This window comes from Dendronephthya gigantea, unplaced genomic scaffold (genome assembly GCF_004324835.1).
Source record: "Dendronephthya gigantea isolate DGI-Jeju-01 unplaced genomic scaffold, DenGig_1.0 000014F, whole genome shotgun sequence".
NCBI classification, from domain to species: domain Eukaryota; kingdom Metazoa; phylum Cnidaria; class Anthozoa; order Malacalcyonacea; family Nephtheidae; genus Dendronephthya; species Dendronephthya gigantea.
The window spans coordinates 2,419,311-2,434,714 of record NW_021163024.1 but is presented as its reverse complement, the minus strand read 5'-3'; the positions used below and the strand labels follow the sequence as shown (position 1 = coordinate 2,434,714).

The following is a 15,404-nucleotide window of genomic DNA, read 5'->3' as shown; positions in this document are numbered from 1 at the left end:
TATAGTGCACTAATTTGCATTACAAAACAAAATGGCTATTTTTAGCAGTTTTCTTGCGTCATGCAAATTAGTGCACTAGTGCTGGATCCAACCCTGCCATAACACCATGTAGATACTAGTTTACGTCATACAAAATTGCCAATCATGCAGAGTCGTGTATTTCTGAACTAGAATTTAACTTTGCAAAATGTGGCTAAAGAGTTTTATACAAGCGGCTCCTGTAAGGAAAGTTTGAAAAGTTAATATTAAATTTACACAAAAGTTATCGTACAGTTTTGCACAGCATATTTATCTCGATTCAAGATTTCCATGCGAGACATGAACACGCTTAATAAAAGAGGAAAGAAATACGATAAATTCATCACAACGATTAAAGCATTGGCAAGTAAATGTCGTCGCCAGTATCTCGACCAGACAGTTTTGATGGCGATGTTATACAACCAAATCTGAAGAAAAGTTGAAAGCCAGGCAAATACGAATTCAATGGCTAAGCCAATTACAACACGAGGGTAAATTGTCTTGATTTCTTCACTCAAGGCAACATCAAATGTGCTGAAACGATAAAGCATCATATAAACTTGACTCAAAAGGAGAGTTCCAAATTGAGACAACATATCTTGTATTTCAAGATCTGCTTGCAATCTTCTGTTGTGAGGTGAGGAATATGGAACTGGATTCCAACCATCTCTTTTAAATAATCGTAGCGTACGACCCCATAAATTTTCACGAAAATGTCGCGTTAACTAAAGTTAAAATTATATGCAATATAATTAATAATCTTCTTTAATATTCCGATTTTAATTTCATGTTATCACGTGATGCATGCGTGTAAATCAACGTTTGACGACAATTATTTTTTATTTAAATAATCAATTTATTAAAAACACCTTGTCATTTTTACAAGTGTACTCTGTGAATTGTGTAAATTCCATGTTTTTTGGAAAAAAACAGTTAAAAATTAGAAATAATATGGTTTTTACTGAAGATATGTGCAATAGAAATCTTGCTTTCACCAGCCAGGATTCTCTTACTTTAACTTTATTTACAGTCTTTGTTAGGGAAAATGCTTTTATTAAAATGTTCCCTTCTAATAACTCATGTTTAGTACTGGAAGGGCTGAGGTTTTTTGTTTATTTTTGGGCAGTTGTTATACGGCATTTCATGCAAAGTTTGGGAAACGCTGCCACGCTGATCCCTGGTTACATGAAGAAGATGCAGATTGTATGAAGAAAGAAACGTACCTGAGCAAAGATATTGAATATTCCGTGCAATAAGGAAAAAGCTACAAACAATCTTAATTCGGTTAGTTCAGCCTGCATGATCCGGTACAAGGCGACAGGAACCAAATAATTGAAGTAAGCCAGAATATACGACAGGTCAGGTGACACAAATCCAGAACAGTGACACAACACCAAGTACTTACTTACTGCAACTGGGATCAAGGCGATGAGAGGAAAAACGCCAGCAATCATTGCTTTGTAAATTTTATTTGTTTGTTGATTAAACCAAGGAACGATTAAATGACGATAAGAAATTGCCATGAGGAAAGAGAATACAAAAATCTGTCCAATTCTCAACACAATGCTTGTTATTGATTGTCTTGTTGCATACGCAATTTGAATACAACTCAGTATGACGCCGAGTAAGAATATGAAATTTGCAGGATATCCTTTGTACGTATCAATAAAGTTGTGGTCTGCGGTGAAAATAAACATACACATCTTGTATATGACTGCTAAAAGTCCCATTATTAAACCAATGTAGAGTAAGGATCTGAACTTTTTAAGAAATTCTTTTCCACCGAATAATAAAGCGATTGTCGCCTGAAACCAAAAGTTGAGTAGCAATACTTGAAACGATTTACCAATTAATTTCCGCTTCATAACTTGGAATGGAATAGATTTATTGAAATAGTGTTGAATGCCAATACATTTATCACTTGTTTCAAGGTCCAGATAAGCAAAAACACCAGCAAAAATGCTGATAGCTATCGCTGATAACATTATACTTGCAACTGTACGGAGACTTTGACAAATCGATGTCAAGAAGCGACCTCTCTTTGCCTTGTGTGGCACAAACCAATTAAAAGGGACTTCAGCAATAGTATTTGTTAAAACATCGCAGTTGTTAGTGCCGTAGAAACTTGCTGTATTTTCCAAAAGACTTCTTGATTGTTCTGGGTCTGTTTCGGGAAATTCTTGATATTCGAAGTCTACGCCAATGAGCGGTGTTGGTACATTCAATAGGTTTTTATTGCTCTCTTCGTGAGACGAGGATTTCTGCCTCGATGACCAGTGAACTTCGGAAAACATCACTGGTATGCAACAACATAGAAGATCGACCAACTGCTCTAAGAACATCGCTTTTACGTTTACAGATCTCCGGAACTGCGGAATATGTATTTACGCAGGTAAACTTTGTGATTGCGTATTCGTATCCAGCAACGCAAGTTGTGAAGGTTAGATATCGAAAATCATGGTTGAGCAGTTTGGTAATCACACGCCTGACCGCAGGATAAACACTGGATTTATCAGGAAAGATTTCTTTAATAGCCAAATTAAAAATATAATTTGAAGAATTTTGCATAACACAACAGCGGCTGGAGTTATTTTAGGAATACACCGTTCATGTCAACTCAAAGAGAGTGCTGCATGTACACTGCAGAGTGGGATAACGCGTTATTTTCCATGGGAAATAACAACTTTAATCACGTGCGGCGCATATTTTGCTGTTTACCTTGTTGTTTGGTTTTTCTTTGACAAATGGTATATAATAAACAAGACGCCTGTTCTGGCGTTAACTCCGGCGTGCCGAGCACGTACCAGTCTTCAATATATCTTTTATATGAACATAAACAATACACTTCATATTCATTATTGCCTTGCGTACGTAAATGTTGTTCGATCGCGACATTCAGAAGCACATCGTACTTTAAAAGGCATAGAAGTTCAATTGTTCAAAAATGTAAATAAACCGCGTGACACTTTGTCTTACCCTTTCGAATTCGCGCTTATATTAAATCTTAATTCAATCCTGTGCAAATTGCGACGTGTCAACGCGCCCATACACGACCACATCTTGCATGCTTAACGGCGAAATAGAATCTACATGTATATTTAATATATTAATTCTTACGCCAATTTAACCTAAACCTAATCGAACAGCATCATCGACCCTGGTTGAACACTCGGTTGAACACTCGGAACAGCACCATCGACCCAACCTCGTACCCAGGGTCTTTAAAGACCCTGGGTACGAGGTTGCCATCGACCCTGGTTGAACACTCGGTTAAAAAAAATGATAAATAGCCGTCAAAAAGCTTTCTCTTCTGGAAATAGAATCCTATATAAAATGCTGAGAAATAAAGTTAATCGGGAATGTAAACATTGTAGGAAAACCTATTATGAAAGTAAAATTGGTCAAATGAAGGACTCTACGCCCAGAGATTGGTGGAGAGAGGTCAAAAATCTTTGTGGTATTAATAAAAACACTCGTCGTGACCTAAGATCCCTTTTACACCCTGATCTTGTGTGTGATGATTTTACTCTTACGAATAACATAAACAAAGCGTTTATCAGCGTAATGAATGATTACTCGCCTTTGACAGATTATACATGCGTGGATGCGGTTGATGATGAACCTTTGTATGTTACCGAAGAATCTGTGGCAAGGAAACTAAGAGCGATTAAGATATCTCGCGCCAGTGGACCGGATAACCTTCCAAATTGGGTGCTCAAAACGTTCTCGGACATTATCGCAAGTCCTATTACTGATATATTGAACACCTCATTTACCGAATGTAGAGTGCCTAACGCTTGGAAACTCGCAGATGTTTGTCCTCTGCCAAAGTCGTCTCTCATTTGTGATTTTAACAACGACATCAGACCAATTTCTCTTACGTCGACTCTGTCGAAAGTTGCAGAAAGCTTTGTGATTGATATGGCTTTAAAACCGGTTATGTTGTCTATTGTTGATCCACGACAGTTTGGATTTATCCCAGGTTCATCGACAACTATGGCACTAATCGATATGTTTCATCATTGGTTATCTGCCACTGATGGGACATCGTCCACAATAAGAACTGTTCTCTTAGATTTTCGGAAAGCCTTTGACCAGTAAACCATCATATACTGATCGCTAAACTATTCAGCATAGGAGCAAAGCCAACCATCGTTAATTGGATTATTGATTTCTTACGTCATCGGCAGCAGAGGGTTAAATATGATGGTACTTTTTCCAACTGGGTTGATGTCCACGCTGGAGTTCCCCAGGGTACTCGTCTTGGTCCATGGCTCTTTCTTATTCTAATTAACGATCTACGATTACCAGATCAGATCTCCCAAATGTGGAAGTTCGCTGACGATATCACATTATCCGAAGTGATTACCCAATCTAATGAAAGTTCCATTCAGGACGCTGTTGATTATGTTAACTTGTGGTCTAAAGAGAACCATCTATACAACTTAAACCTACCAAATGTAAAGAAATCCAATCATGTTTTAAGAGAATCCCTCCATCTTTCGTTCCAATTGAGATAGATGGGATAAAATTTGATAAAGTTAGTGCTGCAAGACTTCTCGGTGTTACTATTCGTGACGATTTTAAGTGGATAGATCATGTTAAAACCATAACTGCCAAGGCCTCAAAGCGCCTATATCTCTTAAGACAACTTAAAAGAGCGGGACTCAGTGTTGATGATATGAAAGCCTTTTATTTTAGTGTTGTCCGATCAGTACTGGAATATTGCTGTCAATTGTTTCATAGAAATCTCCCCAATTACCTCTCGAATGATCTTGAACGCATTCAGAAGCGTGCATTGCGGATTACTTTCCCTCATCAAAGTTATAATGAAGCACTGAAAGAGGCATTTATTCCCACCCTCTTTGACAGGCGAGAAATGCTATCACAAAGTCTTTTTAAAGATATTGTTGTCAATGGAAACCATAAACTTGCTGGTTTACTTCCCCCTCGTAATAACTGTAATGGTTTTCTGAGAAATAATAGAATTTTTAACACGCCACAATGCCGAACAGATCGTTTCAAAAACTCTTTTATAATGAGTTTTAGTACTGAAGCAAATTTTGCTAATTGATAATAAGTTGTATATATGTATTGTTTTCAATTTTAAATGATTGTATATATCTAATCTAAAGAACTCATAATTGTGACTTTGACTAAAAAGGTCTAATAAGTTGTAAATATATATTGTTTCTTATTTTATTATGTATTTTAAATTATCGTATATATTTGTATGTAAAAGACACATAATTCAGTCTCATGACTGCCAATGTCTCTTTTCTCTAATAAATTTTCTTCTAAATTTTCTAAAAGAACGGTTTATTTGTTCCTCTTGGAGGAATTGCCGTATCTGCGAGCGAAATCAAATTGCGCATCGGAAAATTAGCCAAAAATTTCGAGCGGTGCACCACATGTCTTGGGAGACGAACTGTGACGTAGATGAATTCCGTCACATACACTTTTCAAATACTAGTGTATTTCGCGCCAAAACACATTTGCGACGACGATGTCGATTAATGCAGTAAAACAACGCCTCACTTCAAAACGTTCAGCCATGTGTTCTGACACAGATTAAACTATATAAGTTGAAAAAAATTACTGAACAAATGTTGACATGAGAATATATATTTTTAAGTTATACTAAATTCATGAGTAAAGTTGCGGTTAATTAGCGAATGAGGATACGTGTGTTAACGTAATGCACTCTAACTAAGAAGTTTCATTTCATAAGATCGATTTACAGAAATATATGAATGACATGCATTTAACACTGGTGATTTTAAAAGTTCTCTTCTGGTTTATTAATTACTCGGGTGCCAGCGACGGAGTTGAAAATTCGCCTCGGTCTTTTTTTTGGCGTCGCAAGTGTGCCATGGCGCGAAATATACTAGTATTTAAAAAGTGTATGTTACCGTATTTATCTACGTCCCAGTCTTGTGTCCCAAGAGTTGTGGTGCACAGCTTTGGTTTGGCTAATTTTCCGATGCGCGATTCGATTTCGGTCGCATAATATAGTGATGATACGGCAATTTCTCCAAGAGGAACAAATAAACTGTTCTTTTCATGCTGTTCGATTAAGTTTGCATTGAATTGGGGTAAGAATATATTTAACACATGTAGATTCTGGTCCTATTTTATTAATATCGCTGCTATTTCGCCGTTTAACAAGATGTGGTCGTGTACGGGCGCGTTGACACGTCGTAGTTTGCACAGGATTGAAGATTTAATATAACTATATAAGCGCGAATGCCAAAGGCAAAGTGTAAGACAAAGCGAATGTATCATGCGGTTTATTTACATTTTTCAACAATTGAACTTCTATACTTTTTAAAGTACGATGTGCTTCCGAATTTCGCGATCGAACATTAAGGTTCGCAAGGCATCTAAAGGAGTATGAACTGTATTGTTTATGTTCAAAAGTTTTATATTGAAGACTGGCATGTGCGCCGGAGTTAACGCCAGAACAGGCGTCTTTTAACTTTATTGAGATAAGTGTATCGCATATATACCAGTGCTATATAATTAGTGACTACAAAGTTTCAATACAAAACATCAGATAGATATTTAGACTCATAAAATGCCGAGATGTTTCAATGCTTTAATTATAAATAATTTATTATTTCCTAGTCTAATTTGTGATGTTAACTTTTACTGCTTGCTGATAACGAGGCCCTTATATTGTTGTTCATGGTTTGATATGATTCCATGTTAGAAGCATAATTTTATTGATTCGCACAAGAAATATCCTACAAATTTAAAGTATTCTTACTTAGTGTCACTCCGAATTGTATTCAAATTGCGAGACAATCGAGGGCCAGACACTTGACAGTTAATTTGACGGCTATCTTTTTCGCCAAAAATTCTATTAGAAAACTAAAGAGAATAATTACCCTAAAAATATATAATTTATCTGTTTACAGACAGACTGTCTCTGTTGTTCAATGCAGTTCAGATAAGGATCAAAGATTAAAGAATTCGTAATGATATAGCTATATATACATTAAATAATAAGTTGAATTGATTTATGTACTCACATTGAGTATGCATGCGTATGTTACTTACTAAAAAGGTTGTTATTTGTCTATACCAAACTTGCAAACAATAGTCCGGTAACCCAAACATAGCTATAGAAATTAATCACTTATCGATGCTGGCGACGGCACTTAGCGCGAATACTTATATAATATTGGTGAATATTTAAAATATAACTTTCGCTTTTTATCATACCAACAGCGAAAAGAAAATAATGGCGATCAAAAACCATTCTACAATATATATTGATGAACTTTATCGCGTTGGGGAGCACATTTACCCAGTTTTTAAGTTAAACTCCTTTTCGGTTGGTCCTAATGTCGGGTGTCATAGAGGGGACCGTTGCTTAAATTGAATATCTCTGTAAATATTTAGGCTAAAAATGCTGGAATACCACCAAACGATAGCGCTTGAAGAGGTCATATAAATGCTATATTCAAATCAGCAGATAGTTATAAGCCGCACTTGTAATATAATTCAAAATACTAGCTTGCATTGTTATCTCAAATTACTTCCCGATGGCAACCATATACTTTTCGAAATTCCATGTTTGACAATTTATTTTGTTCTCTGTTGTCTTTAGACTGTCTTAATTTTGCCTATTATCATTCTGTTATAACCTCCATGTATTTTTGTATTAGGATGTGCAAAAAAATCGGAGAAATCGCCATTTCAAGATCTAAGCGACGAGCCTTGATGAGTCTTGTCACGCGGTTCAAAAATGTGACAAAAGTCTGTGATGCCCACCCCCTAGGCTAATTTTGACCCCAGAAATCGATTCCTGGCGTAAAATTGGACCAAGTGAATTGGTAATGCTTGCCGTGAGCGATGCGATAATACATACCATGATGCAGATTATGAATGTTTATGTAAAAAATCGGCAAAAATCGTCTAAAGGCTCGATTTTGAAGCTAAATAATTACATCAAAATGATCCTAGAAATGTCAACTAAATCACTGTAACCAGTTTATGTTTGCGTTTTGGGCAAAACTCTAAGGATTAGGCCGCTTTGAGGTATAATATAGAATAATAGCTAAATCGCATGCATTTTAAAGTAAATATCATAGCGAATTTGAAACATATTAGAACTAAAAAAACATCTATCTACTGTTAAATTGAATTGAATTAAATTTTATTAAATTAAATTTAAACTACAATTAAATGCTTTAATTTTTATTAAAATCGGCCAAGTATTTGCACAAAAAATGCAAGTTAAAATGAGCCAACCATTTTTAAATGTCATCTGATCAGATGACAAAGAGTTTCTAAAATGCGATGTAAATAATGCTAGAGTCTTTACGAACCAGCTCTGACGTGAAGAATTGGCGATGCTTGCCAACAACCAGCAGAAATTGGATCTGTGAGGTACCTAATATGCTCGGAGTATATACTTTCTTATACAATTTCAATCGTAAAAATATTGTTTCTCCGGAACATACTCGGGCATTGCGACTTGTCCTCAAATTTTCAATGCTTAAAGATGGATAAAATTGATGATGTTTTGGACGTTGACAAGCATAACGTCTCAATTGTGGGTTACATAGAAAGCAAATTTTAATAAATCCCCACCAATTTTCTTATACGGAAGCCATACTGGATTTTTGAATTAGCGCTAAGTCAGGCATACTTGGCATCCATATTGGTCTGCATTTTTGGTCATGTTTAGTTGCTCCTGGATGAAGGGGCAACGGAACAGGGGGGCTAGGGGGGGGGCTTTAGCCCCCCCAGAAGTAAAATTTCAAAAATCTCATGAAGAATGCCAGAATGGGAGATTAAATATACAAAATACGTTACCACGAAATCGTCAAATTAATGCTCGCCGGCGTATCAAATGCTAATAAGATATCCTATATTGTGATACGGATCAAGTGAATGTAAATTGACTTTCTTTGATCTTTAATAGTTGTCTTTAACAGCAGATTATTCGTGGTTGTATATTGTTATTATTTTCGGACCGCCATTTTGTTTGGAAATTATTTTGAGAATTTGAGAGATGATTTTTCAAATGTAGAAGATATCACAACACGCGCTGTGCCGTTTCAGTTTGCGGTGTCTGCCCATGAAAAACTACGATACTTTCAGCAAGTAAGACTCTGAAATGGCCATTTCCGAAGATCTAGAGCATGGAAATTCCAAAAAAAATTCGCATTCTTTTCACATTGTGCATTCTTTTCACAAGTTCTTTGTGTCTCTCTTTTGTCATTACTACTAAGGTAACATCTTACCAATCATTACCAAAAAATAGTCAACAGATCATGCAGTGACGCATTTCATATTTCTACTCCCTTGCATGGTAAAAACAACTTGAAACAATACCGAACTTTGGCCGTTCACTTTTTAACAACCTTTATGAATTTTAAACTAAGATTTAAATTCCAACGGTAAATAGACATAATTTTTATTACACACGACAGATTTATAGGTTATATAGAGATTCCTTTCTTTCTCCTAGCCTTATAATTTATATATATCACCAAAACTTATCAAAACACCATGTGAATAAAAGACTAGTTATCTTTTCACTGTAGATACTTGTTAAGGACAGAATTAGGAAAGTTTAAAAAGTTAATGTTAAATTTATACAAAATTTGTTGTACAGTTTTGCACAGCATATTTATCCTTATTCAAGGTTTCCATGCGAGACATGAACACACTTAATAAAACAGGAGAGAAATACGACACAGTCACCACAACGATTAAAACATTGGCAAGTAAATGTCGTCGCCAGTATCTCGACCAGACAGTTTTGATAGCGATGTTATACAACCAAATCTGAATAAAAGTTGAAAGCCAGGCAAATACGAATTCAATGGCTAGGCCAATTAGAACACGAGGGTAAATCATCTTGATTTCTTTACTCAAGGCAACATCAAATGTGCTGAGACGATAAAACATCATATAAACTTGACTCAAAAGGAGAGTTCCAAATTGAGACAACATATCTTGTATTTCAAGATCTGCTTGTAATCTTCTGTTGTGAGGTGAGGAATATGGGACTAGATTCCAACGATTTTTTGTAAATAATCGTAGCGTACGACCCCATAAATTTTCACGAAAATGTCGCGTTAACTAAAGTTAAAATTATATGCGGTATAAATTTATAATCTTCTGTAATATTCCATTTTTAATTTTATGTTATCACGTGATGCATGCGTGTAAATCAACGTTTGACGACGATTAATTTTTATTTAAATGATCCATTTATTGAAAACACCTCGTCATATTTACATTGAAGTTACTCTGTGTCTTGTGTCAATTCGGTGTTTTTGCGAGACAAGCCAAAAATAATATGCATGGTTTTGATTGAAGATATGTACAATAGAAATCTTGCTTTCACTAGCCAGGATTCTCGTACCTTAACTTTATTTACAGTCGCGGCAATGGAAGCGTTCCGAGAAATATCGAGAAACTCATTTGCTCAAATATATCAGTTGCGGAAGTTAGGAAGTTATCAGTTGCCGAAGTCAAGTATTTGATTACTCCGTAAGCCAACCTATAAATTTGAGCAATGAATTGCTTGATACTTTTCAAAACGTTTCTACTGCCGCAACTGTGAATTAATGTTCATGTTTTGTCTGAAAAAAGTACGCGATGCGTACCAAAATAAAAAAAACAACTTCAGGCGGTTAGGAAAAAGAGGATTATTAAAGACAATCTTGGAGATTGATAAAGTTTTTTTGCATATTTTCAATTCATTATGAATTCATTAAATCAGTCTCGTTTGATCCATATCCCAGTTTCAAGAAAATGCTTTGATTTAAACGTTCCCTAATATCTCGTGTTTAGTACGCGAAGGATTGAGGTTTATTGTTTATTTTTCGGCAGTTGCTATACGGCATTTCATGCAAAGTTTGGGAAAACGCTGCCACGCTGATCCCTGGTTACATGAAGTAAATGCAGATTGTATGAGGAAAGAAACGTACCTGAGCAAGGATGTTGAATATTCCGTGCAGTAAAGAAAAAGCTACAAACAATCTTATATCGGTTAGATCAGCCTGCATGAGCCGGTACAAGGTGACTGGAACCAAATAATTGAAGTAGACCAAAATATACGACAGGCCAGGTGTCACAAAACCAGAACAGTGACACAACACCACGTACTTACTAACTGCAACTGGGATCAAGGCGATGAAAGGAAGAGCGGCAGCAATCATTGCTTTGTAAATTTCATTTTTCTGTTGATTAAACCAAGGAGCGATTAAATAACGATAAGAAATTGCCATGAGGAAAGAGAATACAAAAATCTGTCCAATTCTCAACACAATGCTTGTTATTGATTGTCTTGTTGCATACGCAATTTGAATACAACTCAGTATGACGCCGAGTAAGAATATGAAATTTGCAGGATATCTTTTGTACGAATCACTAAAGTTATGGTCTGCGGTGAAAATAAATAAATACATCTTGTATATCACGACTAAAAGTCCCATTATTAAACCAGTGCACAGTAAGGATCTGAACTTTTTAAAGAATTCTTTTGCACCGAATAATAAAGCGATCGTCGCCGAAAACCAAAAGTTGAGTAGCAATACTTGAAATGATTCGCCAATTAATTTCCGCTTCATAACTTGGAATGGAATAGATTTATTGAAGTAGTGTTGAATGGCAATACATTTATCAGTTGTTTCCAGGTCCAGATAAGCAAAGACACCTGCAAAAATGCTGATAGCTATTGCTGATAACATTATACTTGCAACTGTAGGGAGACTTTGACAAATCGATGTCAAGAAGCGACCTCTCTTTGTCTTGTGCGGCACAAACCAATTAAAGGGGACGTCGGCAATAGTATTTGTTAAAACATCGCAGTTGTTAGTACCGTAGGCGTAGAAACTTTCTGTATTTTCCAATAGGTTTGTCGATTCTTCTTCGTTCGTTCCCGGAAATTCTTCATATTCAAACGACGTTGGTGTGATGGCCCTTGGTGAAACGTGTGTTGGGCCTTGGCTACGATTTAATGGACAGTGAAGTCCTGCAATCAAACATTTTATGAACGAATATAAAATATCGATCAGCTGTTCTGAGAGCATCGCGTGCTTTTTGAAATTCTAGAAATCCAGTCCAGTGGCCGAATCGTTGAAATTATTTACCGTTCATCTTTTTGTTTGCCTTTGTTACATTATCAGAGCATAATATTGAGCAAATAGTATATTTTTAATAGTCACTTGTTTCGTGAAACATTTTCTGAGCTTAACTGATGAAATAAAATCTTCAGATAATATATTCATAAAAACATGTTTCCATATATGGGGCACCTGCAAGCCCTGTGCTGCGAATGATTCTCGATGAAAGTAATAATAACGGTCTGCTTCAATCGGAAAAATTGAACTGACCGAATATTTTAAGAAACAACAACGAAAACAAGAAGGAACTGCCTCGTAAAAATTGAGACTCGTATGCACAAATACAAATATGCTGCTCTAGAAATGTGAAAGTATAAACAAACAATTCAGGATGTCTGTGCAGGTTGCTATTCGTCATCTCCAAGGCAACGCGTACGAGGTTGATGCTTTCATTGCATTTGCTGGAAAAGAGAAATGTATCGGCTAGTGACAAGGAAATGTTGTTAAATAACTTTTTATAATATAACATTTATAGTACGCGCGTGCTGATTGGTCGAGAAGCGTGTTTCTATATAACTGTATAGAAACACGGGAATATTCCCGCCGAACTTGACAAGCGAAGCGATGTAATGAGAATTTGTAATTGAATCGAATTATAATATTTGTACAAAATCTTTTTATTGAGTTATATTATAAAAGAAATAGAAAACATTTTTTCCTGTGTTTCTATACAGTTATAGAAACACTTGTGGGAGTTTGGGAGAACTCGAAATAACGTCACTGATTATTTTTCGTTCTCCCAAACTCCCACGCGTGTTTCTATAACTCTATAGAAACACGGAAAATGTTTTCTATTTCTTAAATATTTATATGAGTAAGGTGGATATTATAGATTTTTGCAATCGTATACTCATTGACCAATGAAATCTTACATTTATTCTATTAATTATTATCGGTTATAAACAATTCGTTTTGAGCCTAAATTTGACATTTTTTCTTGCTATGAAGTAGAAAGTTATCAATTTTTCCTTGCGTTTAATTGCCAAAATACTTTACGAATTTCGTAGGCTAAAATAGCCGATAAATTTCAACAAATGAAATATAAATATTCTCGATCTACATGCGCATCAGCGAGGAACGTTAAGCAAGTGTTGATAAAACAATCATATCATAACACATGAAAACTCCAAAACACCCGATATAAATTTCGTTTTGGACGTGTTAGGTCTGACTGGCTATACCCTTTACTCTCCGCCAATTTTTAGCCCTTTTTTTTCACGGCGTAGCATGATTTGTCTTTCGCTTCAATCAAGCGAACAAATCTTGACATTATCAAAGAAACAGACGAAATTATTATTTAATAATTATCAACGAAACAAAAATAAAGCATCTTAATTATAGTTTTTGTTTTATCAACAAATTTCTCGTGACTTTTCGTATTAAAAATTCAAATAGCTTTTAGCAGGTTTACAAAAGAGAGAAATTCAAATATTTTTTAGCGAAAAGTATTTCACTAGTTTCAGTTACTATTTGCCATAGACATATGTTCAATAAAGTTAAACCAATCTTAAAAATTCAACTTTACAATAAGGCCATATTCTCAATACTCGTCTGTAGATTGCAGAAAAAAAGTTAAAAAACCGATACCGAAGCTACGGTCTGAGATTTTTGTCTAAACTAACAAAATTATCTATCGACTAATAAAAATGGTTATAGAATTGTACATTTATAGTGTAGTCTGATCTTTGCTAGATGATATTTCTTTCGCATTTTATTTGAAAGTGGCATGGCCGGCATTGGCTCATATAGGCCCCGTTCTGAAGTTATTAAAGTGCAGCAAAGATTTTTTAATGTCTGAGAGCTGAATAAATACACCAAATCTATCAAATTAATAAGCATTTGCTAATCATGGTTGTTTCTTAAGGGTAGTGTCGCAGCTCCTCGCTGGAATGATTTTCATTGGCTTAACTTTACAATACATTTCTCTTTCAACCAATAGCATAGCTTCGTTCTTTAGAAAGCATAGAAAAGAATTATCCAATGGGACGAAAGCTTCCGAGAGTTGCGACATGTCCCTTTCATAACGGCGAACGAAGATGTCGTGACGAGCGAACTAAGCCATAAGCTTTGGATTTCATTCGCGTCAAATTGATTAATTACTATAATAAATAATATTGATGAATAAATGAACGATTAAGACGCAAAACGATTCCACTTATAAATTATTTTCGGTTAAATTATTTTAACCCAACAAAAAATAATAATTGAGCGGGATTACTCCTATGAGGGACGTGGCCATTACGCTAACATGTAATGCCATCTGATGCTCCTCTTTCAACTGGATTTTGTTCGGGAGAAAATGCATTGCAATGATTATACTGACTGTAATCTATGTATCCTAGATTTGTATAAGAATTGTATTATCTAACAGAAAAATAATTTTTCTGCATTGTCCTCCCTGATGCATAATATATAGCTAGAATGATTGCCTCAAACTTTGTTATGAAATTATCGTGAAACTCATATTAATTCAGGGGCGTAGGACAAGATTAGGTGGGGCACGTTCACGTGACGCCACTATGGTTGGCGCCGAGCGAGAAAATTTTTGAAATGTATTGCTGTAGATCCTTGTTTTTGAAATGGCTTTGAGAGCAATTGCGCTAGACGATAACATTTAGCGAAGCAACTGCCGCTGTCTTTCTTGAACGCGTGATATGAAACACCAAAACTCATAACTTTAAATTAAACTATATTGTGATGAACGAAAACTTTTATGCATGAGAGTTTTGATCACATCTACACATTGTGTTACTACGTATACAACCTATATACAATTTCCGATACTCCGTTATACTGCTGTATTATCAGGAGGGGGGCTAAATATATATATTATTCCCGGGGGGGACGCGGCCCCACCGCTTCCTACGCCCCTGTCATCATATTAAGCTCTTGTGTAATTAAAGCTGAAAAATGAAATGTAAAAGATTACTTTGGAGACATTATGCAATCATGTGAGCGCACTCGTGTTTGCTTTCATTTTGAAAGGAACATCTGCTTTGCTAATGAAAATTCTAGCGCTCAATTTCTATTGGTGGATTGTATACCACAGTAAAATCATTTTATCTAGAGACCCTGTGTAGTGATTCAATAAACTCATGTATATTTTGGGAGTGAAGCTACTGATATTGAAGAGCTATACATGTAATATACAAGCCTATATGGTTTATCGTTTGAAATATGTTATACACTAGATTGATGAAGTATCATTTAGTATATTTTTCGTGTTTCTTCTGC

The 15,404-nt window shown here is 35.5% G+C and overlaps 1 protein-coding gene across 1 annotated transcript; it reads right to left on the bottom strand.

Annotated features, from left to right (window-relative positions):
• Window positions 1-9,501: 9,501 nt before the first annotated feature.
• LOC114519814 lies at window positions 9,502-12,207 on the bottom strand. Its single transcript, XM_028539990.1, has 2 exons — window positions 10,974-12,207; window positions 9,502-10,119 (listed from the first exon to the last, which is right to left on the bottom strand). Exons 1-2 carry the CDS (start codon window positions 12,075-12,077, stop codon window positions 9,628-9,630), a joined length of 1,596 nt encoding a protein of 531 aa, XP_028395791.1. The 5' UTR covers window positions 12,078-12,207; the 3' UTR covers window positions 9,502-9,627.
• Between the last annotated feature and the right edge of the window lie 3,197 nt (window positions 12,208-15,404).